The 13109-nt window shown below is 21.5% G+C and overlaps 1 protein-coding gene across 3 annotated transcripts in view; it reads right to left on the bottom strand.

Annotated features, from left to right (window-relative positions):
• LOC122509404 overlaps positions 1-13109 on the bottom strand; it is a 531572-nt gene that overhangs the window by 100296 nt on the left and 418167 nt on the right. For all 3 annotated transcript variants that reach the window (XM_043623440.1, XM_043623442.1, XM_043623441.1), the window contains one exon: positions 9947-10074. In XM_043623440.1, coding sequence (XP_043479375.1) covers positions 9947-10074 — 128 coding nt within the window. The remainder of the gene's footprint in view (positions 1-9946; positions 10075-13109) is intronic.

The following is a 13109-nucleotide window of genomic DNA, read 5'->3' as shown; positions in this document are numbered from 1 at the left end:
TGAAAATTAAAATTGAAAGTCATTGATTTAAAAATAAAAATTGAAAAAAAATTGAAAATTATTGATTTAAATACCAAAATTGAAAGCAAAAAAATAAAAATATTGAAAATAAAATATTTAAATAAAAAAATCAACGCTGCTCATAATTTTTTCCATTGAAAAAATATGAAATCTCCTGTTTCTGTTTTTGACATTTTTGCCATTAATTATTATGATTTATGAAGAAGCCAAAAAAGATTTAATAATGAAAAGGAATTCACCCCAATAACAATGGGTCGCTGTCGTGTTAAATCCGGTTGAAAGGACAAATTTTTCTTTTTTTTTACCTGCTTATACTAAAAGATTATACTGTCTTTTGTTAACTTTTGTTTTTATCTTCCAGTATTTTTCAACTGTAATTTTGTTCACTTTTTCAATTTCATTTTTTAAATAATCACTGATTCTATTTTCGAGTTTTACAAAATGAAAGAAAACAGGACAATTATTTTTCTGGTATTTATTTATATTTTGTTTTTCTCGAAAAAAATCCCTTTTCTTTTTATGATTATTTTCCCATTGGCTTATTTTTCTTCAAAATTCAAAGTTAATAATGATTTCGAAATAAATAATGAAAATTATTTTTAATAAATTATTTTCGTAATAAGCAGATAAATTTTTTATCTTTTTATCAAGTTACAAGAAATAATTTCTTTGGAATCAAAACAAAATTAATAAAAGAATATTTTGTCTGCAAAAGTGATGAAATTTTTTGCCACTTTAGCTTCATGGGAACGTAGGAAAAAAACGACGCTAGTCCGGACTCTGTTTATCAATTTGTATTTTGATCTGTGATTTGGAACAGGATTTTGTAGCATTTTTTTATGACTCTTCCCTACTCGGTAGTTTTTTTCCTCCACTTCAATGTAATTTTATACACAAATATTTTATACATAAATAATTATTACCCGAGTTGAACAAAAATTATTATAAATAAAAATTATATTTAAATTTTAAATATTTAATTAAATAGACAAATTATTTCAGTATTATTTTTTAACAATTGAAAAATTAAAATGAAGTTTCAATATAAAATAAAATTAAGAAAACTTTTGCAAATTTTGTTCAAAGGTTCGTTATAGAGTTAAAAAAAAATCTGTACTACACAAAAAAAAAATTACTAGTCTTATCTTAATTTCTGACAGAAAAGTTAGCGTACATGTGTTGTCTCAAGTTTAGAGATTTTTTTCTGTAAAAGCAGCAACTTTACGACACTTTTTCCTCAAGTTGTTTAATTAAAAATTCCTATCTTATACTCCTTATGGTTGATTGTTACGCTAAGATTTCAAAAAAAAAAAAAATGTCTCTCTTACCGAAAGTTCTAAAAATATTAAAAACTGCTATTCGAATCATTACTTTTTATTATTTTTTCAGAAAGTTGTATTTATATCTAGATTTTTTAAAGACAATTTTTTGGAATTTTTATGTTATTTTTAGTACTTTGAATAAAAATTCTTGATTTTCTCCTGAATTCTCTATGTCAGAATATATGATTATTATAATTATAATAATATTAAAACTACTTTTTAAAATTGCTAATTTTATTTTTAAAAAAAGTGAGTGGGAAGTCAGTTGCTAGTAAATAATTAAAGACAACTGTAAAAATTTTTCGCGCGGCAGAAGTAAGTAAGTAAAAGTAAGTAAAACAAAAAAAAAAGTAGAAAATTGTCCCTCAACCCTTATATAGATTTTACGGTTCGTTTAACTTTCCGACATTTTCCACTTGACTGTCCCGTTCGATTGTCATGGGCGTTGACTCGAAGAGGGATTTGTGTATACCTACACAGTACGACTGGTTATATTTCCAAAGTCTGAGCAACGCCGGGGAAGATTGACGCACAGTAAACAAGCAAATTCTCAGGAGGAACTTAGCATTTTAGTATTACTGCCTGGGGCTTTTCTTTGACTTGAGAAATACGAAATTCAAAATTGAAGGAATCCACGAGAACAAGGCAACGTGATATCTCGACAAATACGTCATAACTTTTCTTGAATCTCAGGTCTATATTTACATATATACAAAGAAAAACGAATTTTCAAATCAGAACAAATATTTCCTTGCTTGTTTTTTTCTTCTTCTTTTATTTGCTTTTTTTCATGTCCCCGAGTGGAGAAAAAAACAAAAGGGTAGTAAATTTATTTTATTGTCTCGTTCATACTATTTTATCTCTTGAATAAAAAAAATTCTGCTATTATTATAATAATAATTATTATTACATTAAATAAATAAATTAATTATTATAATTTATAATTATTATTTACTAATAAAAATAAAAAAAATTCATCGTATTTTTTTAAACTATGTTCGAAAAATTTGTATTCTTTCGCAGGATAAAAATAGTACAAAAAAAAGAACGTATGAAAGTTTTTAATTTTCACTTAAAGTTTCAAATGATAATTGAAAATCGATAAATGAAAAATGAAAATTGAAAAATCATTGAAGCAAAATTGACAACCGATAAAAAGCATTGAGTCGTCAATTTTTGTCGCTCTTAAAGGTAAATGGCTAATAGACCGTGAGAAAAATAGTTGAAGTTGAGCCATTTCTTTCCTTTTTTTTTTTTTTTTGCTTTTTTTGCGAGAGTAAAATACTTTTTTTCTTTGAGTTTGGGAAGAGTCGTTTTAAAAAAGGAGAAAAAATGAAGGGAAAACTATGGAAAAAAAGAGAGAAAGAGACAGAGAGTAGTTAGTAAAAGTGTAAAGAGTGGAAAAGTCGAAACAGGCGCTAGAACAATGAAGAGACACGTGAAAAAAAAGAGTATAAGATTTGTCAGCATGCACAAACTACGAAGGAAAACTTGAGTAAGAATGAACATGCCAAATTCATGCTTTACAAACTTTTTTTTTTGTACTCTGCTCCAGTGTACGTCGGTATATTTAATATGTACAGATTTTTTTTTTGTTGATTTTAATACAATAAAAGAAAACGAAAATGTAAAAAAATACAAATTTTTTGTACTTATGAATTTTTTTAACATTTTCTTTTTCTTTTCTTCTTTTTTTTTTGATGAAAAGAAAAAAAAGTAGAAAAAATTCAAATTCTTTGTACTTATGAATTTTTTTAACATTTTCTCTTTCTTTTCTTCTTTTTTTTTATTAAAAGAAAAAAAAGTAGAAAAAATTCAAATTTTTGGTACTTATGAATTTTTTTTACCTATAATTTTTTTTTCTTTTATCAAAACAAAAAATTTGATTTTCAAAGGGGAAACTACTGATTGCAATATTTAATATTTTTAATTAGGTTTAAAAGTAATTTAATTAAGTAATTACAATTTTTATTGCAATTTTAATTTTTAATGTATTTTGCAATAATTTTAATCTTCAATAAAATAATTCACTCTTAAAAGAAAAATAAATACAAAATCGATTTTATTTTCAAATTAAAAATTTTCAACTTACGTAAATTTTGGTGAAATAGTTTGAAAATAAATATTTAAATAATTTTCTCTCCCTTCGTTAATTCAATAAATAAGAATAAATTTAAAAACATTTAATTATTCATAAATAAATATACTTATTTGAACTCAACAAAAAAATAAAATAAAATAAGGAAAAATTGTATGAATTTTATTTACTAAAGAAAATAAGAAATTTTATTCTATTTTTATGTCAATTTAATTATTAATTAATTGTAATCAAGTAATTACAATTTTTATTCAAATTATAATTTTTTTTAATGCATTTTACAATAATTTAAACCCTTGAAAAAATTATAATTTTTATTCAAATTATAATTTTTTTTAATGCACTTTACAATAATTTTAATCCTCGAAAAAACAATTTTCCATTATCGAGAGTTTAATATGAAAAATAAACACAAAATCGATTTTGTTTTCAAATTAAAAATTTCCAATTTACGTAAATTTTGACCAAATAGTTTGAAAATGAATATTTAAATAATTTTCTCTTCCTTCGTTACTTCAATAAATAAGAATAGATTCAAAAAACATTTAATTATTCACAAATAAATATTTTTATTTGAACTCAAAAAAAAAATTATAATAGGAAAAATTATATGAATTTTATTTACTAAAGAAAATAAGAAATTTTATTAGTTTAAATTTTTATTCTATTTTTATGTCCATTTAATTATTAATTAATTGCAATCAAATAATTACAATTTTTATTCAAATTATAATTTTTTTTAATGCATTTTCCAATAATTTTAATCCTCGTAAAAATAATTTTCTATTATCTAGAGTTTAATATGAAAAATAAACACAAAATCGATTATATTTTTATTTAAAAATTTCCCAACGGGCGTAACATTTGTCGAAATAGTTTAAAAATTAATATTTAAATAATTTTATCTCCCTTCGTTAATTCAATAAATAAAAATAAATTTAAAAACATTTAATTATTCACAAATAAATATTTTTATTTGAACTCAAAAAAAAATAAAATAGGAAAAATTGTATGAATTTTATTTACTAAAGAAAATAAGAAATTTTATTCTATTTTTATGTCAATTTAATTATAAATTAATTGTAATCAAGTAATTACAAATTTTTTTTGCAAATTATAATTTTTTAAATGCATTTTACAATAATTTTAATCCTGGAAAAAATAATTTTCCATTATCGAGAGTTTAATATGAAAAATAAACACAAAATCGATTTTATTTTCATTTAAAAATTTCCCAACGGGCGTAAATTTTGTCGAAATAGTTTGAAAATGAAATCCACGTAAATTAAACAAATTAACATCTCATTAATCTCGGATTGTTTTAATTTTAGATGTAATTTAAAATGCGATATACTTACCGGCTTAAATATATACATATATATTTTTGTATATATATATATATATATATAAATATAGGGAGAGAATGAGAGGGTGAGTGAGTCTTTTTGAACAGTGTGTTAACTGATTAGAGTAGACATGACATTATCGTTGATTTATTCGTGCATTATTTGCGGAGAATTAACGGCGAATAATTTTCAACGTTTCACGCTTGCGACATTTCCGGGCAGAGTACTCGTAATTACGGTGGTGCTAGTGCAACGTGCATATGCAGATACGTGATGCATCGCTGAACTACATTCCTGATTTGTCCGAAACCGATCTGTGTATATCGTCAGTCGTTTGTCTATTTTGTAATAATAAAAAAAAAAAAAAAAATTATTATTGTCCCTCGAGCCATTCGTGTTTTTTTTCCATATCCATTGTGTACACCTCAAGCTCAATTTTTCAACTTTACGCATACAGAATTTTTTTTTATTTTGTTTTTCCATTGATGGACATGAAAAATATTCACTGATTGCGCGAACGAAAATTTCAAAGCGAAATGAGGAAAAAAAAATTATTTCTTGGAAGAAAATTTAATATTAGGTACTTGTAAATGGTTTTTTAATATTGGAAAACTAATTTTGTACAGTTTATAATAATAACAATAATAATGTGTATATATTCTTTGATAAAATTTTTAAATTCGTAAAATTTATTGTTATAATCGTTAATAATTATTTCAACATATTTTATATAATTATTTATTTTTTATTATTATTATTTTATTTATTATTATTATTTATTACTTTTACAAAATTTATTACTTATTACAACGAATAAAATTATAATTTAATGTTTTCATAATTATAATAATAAATAATTATAATAATTCAATTAAATTACAAATCATTGTTTTGTCATTCATATAATAATAAATAATTATTTTATTATTCATTTAATTGTAAATCATTATTTCACAATTCATACATAATTTGTTAATAATTATTTTATCATTCATATAATTAAAAATAATTGTTTTATCGTTTATTATGTAAAATATAATTATTACCTGATTGATTATTGAGCGAAGCGAATTAACGAATTGTAATTAACAGAAAATTTTCACAATGACACGAAGCGTGTGTAATATTAATATAAAAATAGTATACACGGAAAAGCGAATAAACTTTCACAATTTTAATGCCAGTTTTGCAAAGCGATGCATTTATTCTAAATTCATAATCCAAATGTAAATAGAATGTAATAATAAATTAATAATAATTTTTTAATTATTTAATTTGCAATGTTAATAATTTTTTTTAGTGAACAATCGAAGAAAACTTGTCGTTCAATAAATTTTTTTTTATTTTTGTTAAAAAAAAATATAAAAAATATTGTAAATATAAAAAATATAGAACAAAAAAATAAAAAAATTAAGAATACAATGAAATATTTTTTTTAATGTTCAAAACATAATTTACAACTTAACTTTATGTCAATAAATGTGATTTCTAAGTTAAGAAAAAAAAAATTATGAGCCATTTTATAACTTTCAGTCGCACACTATTTTTTTCTTCTTCTTTTTGCAACTAAGTAAACGCGAAAGCTCACAAAGAAAAAGGGTGGTAAAATTTTATATCAGATATATAATACATAAGGGTGTTTTTTTTAACGCCTTTTTTCCCCAAGAAAACAAGTTTCTTGTCGAGATCGATAGTCATAAAAAAAATCAACAGAAACTACTATATAAGCAACAGTGACATCTGGCAAGGAAGTAGTTAAAAAAATAAGGCAACAAATACATGTCCCATTAAAATTTACTTTTTTTTAAAAACTTTTTTCTTTGGAGATTTTGAAAAATGGTGCTAAGATGTCAAAAAAAATATTACATGTTTATATTTTACCTAATTTATTTTTTTTTTTATTCTAAACTATTTCTAATCTACTTTAATAAATAATTTTTTCTGTTCTTTTGGGATTTTTCAAAACTATTTCTAATGTATTTGAAGAAATAATTCTTTCTAATTTTTTTGTTCTAAAAAAAATTATTTTTTTCTATGTGAAAAAATAATTTTTCTGTCTTAAACTATTTCTAAACTATTTTAAGAAATAATTTTTTTGAACTACTTCTAAACTATTTGAAGAAATAATTCTTTCTAATTTTTTTTTGTTCTACACTAAGTGGAAAAATAATTTTTTGGATATAAACTATTTCTAAACTATTTTAAGAAATAGTTTTTTTTGAACTATTTCCAAACTATTTAAAGAAATAATTCTTTCTAATTTTTTTGTTCTAAACTAATTCTAAATTATTTTAAGAAATAATTTTTTCTAAATGTTTTATTCTAAACTGTATTTAAACTATTTCGAGAAATAATTATTTAAAAAAATTTCTCGTTTTTATTTTACAAAATAAATAATTATATAAACAAAACAAAAATTGTAGAAAATTTTAAATACTCTACTAAAAAAATGACGTTACTAAATTATATTTAAGAAAAATATTTTTTTTTAAATACAGTCAAACCTGGTTTATGGTCATATGAAAAAAATATCGTTTCGTAAATTATTTCTCATTTGAAAGAAACAATATTTTTTATTGTATTTTCTAAGAAAATTGAAAAAAAAATAATATTTTGGGTTTGAATTTTGTGAAAATAATAAAAACACTTAATTAATCTTCTCTAGGAATTTTGAATAATTATTATAAATAATAATTATTTAAAAAATACAAAAAAAAAACTGCTACAAATACTACAAATACAACTGCTTTTTTTTCTTAGATTATCCGCTGTAATTTTTATTAAACCAGGCTTCACTGATTAAAAAAAATTTTTTTTATGTTTAAAAAATAATTTTAAAAAATAAAAAATGAAAAGAAACTAATTTGTAACTAAAAAATGTAAAAATAAATAAAAAAAAATCCAAATTAATGTCTACATAGATATTGTTACTTAAGAAAAAATATTACATCACAATTTTTTTTATTTTCTCCACGAGAAGAGTATCACTTAATCTCAATTTAATTTATTTCTTAATTGAAAAATGGAAATAATAATAAATAGTAAAGAAAAGCAAAATAATAATAATAATTAACGAAATAAATAGTAAAGAATAATAGAATAATAATAAATAATAATTAACGAAATAAATAATAAAGAATAATAGAATAATAATAAATAATAATTAACGAAATAAATAATAAGGAATAATAGAATAATAATAAATAATAAATAATAAATAATAAATAGTGAAATAAAGAATAAAATAGCTAATTTAACTAATAAACTAACTAATAACTGATTAAAAAAATAACTAATTGTAAATTAAAAAAAAGTATAAATAAATAAAAAATAAATAGTATTTTAAAATTTGAATACATTTAAATCATGCAAAAATAAATTTTTTTTAAAAATTAATCAGCGAGTATTTTAATGAATTTTATCGTAAATGAATATTTCAACTAGTGATTCAATCATAATGATGGTGATGAATCTGATTGAAGTTGTCCCTTGATAGTTATAAACCTTGATCGCTGATAAATAAATTCTGCGAGTATTAACGTGTATACAGTAACACACATATAGTAATATTATTATTGTTATTATTATTATTATCATTATTATTATTATTATTATTATTATTATTATTATTATATATAAAAGAGAGCTAAATACACATTTATGAAAGCTCGCAATTACGCACACAGGATAATACTTACATTGTGTGTACTGCCCTGGATACTATATATATATATATATAAATACATATATATATATATATATATATATATATATATATATATACATATATATGTGTATATATATTGTATATACAGGACATGGTTTATCGCAATTGGTGCGTGTGTATGCGTGTGTTTATATACACCATTAAGAGATACTAACAGAAAGCCTCGTCAATCCAAGGTGAGCGATTGAGATCAAAGTAAATCATTATTCCCAATTCTGATTGTACACTGATGGAATCAATGGTGTCAATGGTAAATAGGGGCGAAGAGAATCCTCTCTGAAGGGAATCTTACTCATCAAATTATTGCCAATTGCGCATACACTTTCACACACACACACACACACAAACACATGAAAACAATAAAAAAAAAAAAGAAAATACAACCCCTAATTCCCCCATTATACTTCAATTCAATTGTCCGATTATATCAATTCAATATTTCAAAACGCTATGAATATTTTATTTATTCTATTTTGTACCTATTTATCGTATAATTTAACTATAATATTAATTTAATGATAATGTATAATTTTAATTCTCTTTTGTTGCAAATTATTTCAAATAAACAGTCTTTCCATAAATATTATTAATATTATTTATAATATTAATAATTATTATTCTATTATATATTATAATTATACGACATAATAATAAATAATTGTTTTATTCTCCACCTGACTCGGAGTGATAGATTAATCAACTGTATAAATAATATAATAATTATTATTATTATTATTACAATTACTATTATAATAATTATTTACATATTTATTATTATTATTATTATTATAACAAAAATACCTAATTAATGTAAACAATAATTATTAACTGCATTAGAAGAACAATTACGCATTAAAACCGAAGCTTCTAAATGTCTCACGATATTACCCTGTATAATGCAGGGAGAGTAAATAAATATATACTAATTGATGCTAATTAATTATATAATTTGTATTCAATTATCGAATTTCATTAATATTTATAGTAATAATAAAAAGAAGCTAATTGTTTCTTGTTTTGCCTGTTGTTACAAAAAAAATAAATTAATAGCAACGAAAAAAAAATTATTCATCAAATATTCAATTAATTGAATTCAAAAGGGAGTTAAAAAAAAGAAAAAACAGATAATTATGTTTCTAATTAAGCGTACAAATTTTCATCACCCTGAATTGACGAGATTGGCAGCCCAGACAGACATAAATTATTCAATTTTTTTTACTTAATTAACATCAAATATAATTTTAAAAAAAGACAAACAGGATAAAATTGATACTTTTTTACAATTAATTTTATTTTGGATTATTCATTTTTAAAAAACACTGACATACTTTTTGAAAAAAACTAATTATTCATTTTCTGTTTAAAAAAAATATTGAAAATTAAATAAATGTCTTAAAAAAAAAAAAAAAAAAAAAAAAAAAAAATTACTTACCAATACAGGGATTATGATTGACGACCGAAAATATTCGATCGCATCGTCTTTTCATGTGATTATTTGGACAGATGCAGCCGAACATTGGTGATTTTCGTAATTGTGTCCATGCATCGTGGCATGCATCACTGTAACAGAAAAAAACGAGAGAAAAAATTATTATTTGTATAGTTTATTTTTGTTATTATTTTTACATATTTAAATAATAAATAATTCTATTATATAATTTAATTATCGTTTATAGAAAATCAAAAAAATTTATATAAAAGATAATAAAATTATTATTTAAATTATTATTGTTTTTATTTTGATAATTTCTGTCGAAAAAAGAAAAATTTTCAACCAAGAATAGAACTTATTTTCTATCACAAAAAAAATCAAAAACTTAATGAAAGTAACTCTAATTCAATGCTACCAGATGATTAAAAGGACAAATCTTCAAACTTTTTTTATTTACCTTCAGAAATCTTTAGACAAATCAACAAAATTTCTTCAGATTTTGGTTATAATTTTTTGTAAAATATGAGAAATGAAATTGAAATTCACAAACAGTTTTCAAGAAATAAATTAATAATAATGGTGTGTTTGAATCTGTTCGCAGTTTAAAGTTAGTTTTTGTTCGCTTTTTAACGTTTTTAATAAAATTTTTTTTTAAATGTTTTACATTTTGAAATTAATGCACTGAAAAAGTTACTAAATTATTGCAAAGTTTTTATCGAAAAATTTCATAATAATTTAAAGAATTTGAAGGATTTTATTAAAATTTTTTTGAAATAATTGAATTCTTTCGAAAAAATTTAATTAAACTTGTTTTGAAAATAATTGAATTGTCACAAAAAATATTATATTTTTAAAAAAAAAATCAAATTTTTCCAAAGAATGTTTATTTGAATTTTAGAAAATAATTTAATTCTTCCAAAGAATTTTATTAAATAATTGAATCTTTTAGTGAAATTTTATTAAAATTGTTTTAAAAATAATTGAATTAATGTCATGAATTTTACTGTTTATAAAAATAATTGAATTTTCCTAAAGAATTTTGTGAAAATTTTTGAAAATAACTTAATTCTTATCAAGAATTTTATTCAATTTTTTTTTTTTTAATATTTAATTTTTTCTAAAAATGTTATTAACATTTTTGAAAATAATAAAAATATTATTATAATAAATATTATAAATATTTTTATTATTACTTGCTATATATTCACAGCTTTTGCAAATTTTTTCAAAAAATCTTCAAGTTTTTACAATATTTTTCTTCAAATTCTTTAAATATCGCAGATTGCCTTAAATTTCTGTAGATTTAAAGAAAAATCTTTCAATCTGGCAGCACTGCTCTAATTATTAATATAATTATAAAAATTATAATTATTTATATTGTTATTTTTGGTATTATTATTTTTGTTAAAATTTTTATTATTATTATTATTTTTGTTATATATTTATTATTATTATTAATAATAATATAATTATTTACCAAGTAAAAGTAAAACTAAATATATAATTTAGCCTAGACTACTAAGTGTAAGTGATACTTATACTCCACGTACTTCGTCTCGTTTGCGAGTGAATTTTCACGCCATCTAGGCGGAAATTCACAGAAGCATGTGGCGCGAAATTCAAATTTAATAAAACGAAAAAATCAAAAACTAAGTAAAAGTAACTTTTGGTACAAAAAAATGGAAAATCATAAAGTACAAAAGCAATGTATTATTGTCAGAATCTGAAGGATAATAACTTGAAAAATGGAAAATTAAAGACCCAGCTGAAAATGATTATTTAACGAAGAAAGAAAATGGCCAACCAAAAATCCCGAGGGTCTCTGATTATTTCACTGGTTGCAGGAAGGAGTGTGCGATTTATAAAATATAAAACAAGTAAAATATATATTACTTTCTCTCGAAGAAAAAATATATAGTATATACATAGTATATATATATATATGTATGTATATATATATATATATATATATATATATATATATATATAGTATATATGTAGTCTAGTATATATTACTATGTATCTATGTATATATATACTATATCTAAGGTAAGTGAAACAAGAAAATGAAGAAGAAGGAAAGTTCTTAAGAACTTTTTACCATAATTAGCTATTAAGCTTAACAATATAATGCAGTGAATGCTTTTCGTCCAAGAACAAGTGAATTGCACGTTTAGTAAAATACTGTGGACAAGAAAGGAAAGGATATTAAACTCCATAACAATTTACGTGAAAGAGAATCGTTTTTTGTTCGTAAAATAAAGGAAAGAAAAAAAAAATTTTTTTCCCCAAGAATTACCGCTTATGATGAATCATATTTTCCACTATACACTCTTTTTTTTGTCTTCTTCAAGTTGACCTACATATTTTCGTCAAGAAAATTTATTTTCTGTAAATAGCTGCAAATTATTCCCAAAGTAATATGATTAATATTCTAAATAGGTATAAAAATAAAAAATTTTCCATGTTTTTGAAAATTATTAAAGTTTACACACACACACACACACAGTTTTTCTGCAGATATCAAATTGAGACAAAAAACGAATTAAAAGTGTTGAGAAGCAACATTTTGATTCGGTTTTTGTCCCAATTTGATATCTTAAGAAAAAATTTGTTTCCGTTTGATTAATTCAAACTCAGTCTCTATTTTATTACTCAGTATTTATTTAAGTAATTAATACTTATTGTTTATTTTTATTTATTTATTTATTTGTTATTCAATCTTTAAAATATTAATTTTTTTTTCTATTTTTACATTGATAGTTTATAGCGTTTAACAAAATTTACTAAAATAACAATTCGTTTAGTTTTAATTGGGATATTAAAAATTATTCATAAAACTTTTGTTTATACATTTCAGTTTTGTATTGTCTCTTTGAATTATATAATATATCTATATATCTGTAGGGAAAAGTTGATGTATCGCATTATCATATATCACGTATACAAATGTCTACATTTATCTATATATATATATAGACATATATATATATATATATATATATATATATATATATATATATATATGCGCATTGAAAACTAGGCAGGAATTCGTTGCAATATTCCATGCCTCGTGAGCTGTTCGAAACAGGTGCGAGTCCGTTATTAAATTTGCAGAGAGAAAACTCTTTTCTATGTCGACACACACACACATTCAGAGACG

This window comes from Leptopilina heterotoma, unplaced genomic scaffold (genome assembly GCF_015476425.1).
Source record: "Leptopilina heterotoma isolate Lh14 unplaced genomic scaffold, ASM1547642v1 Lhet_60, whole genome shotgun sequence".
NCBI lineage: Eukaryota > Metazoa > Arthropoda > Insecta > Hymenoptera > Figitidae > Leptopilina > Leptopilina heterotoma.
Note: the sequence above shows the minus strand (reverse complement) of the source record. Positions and strands in the feature narration are given on the sequence as shown.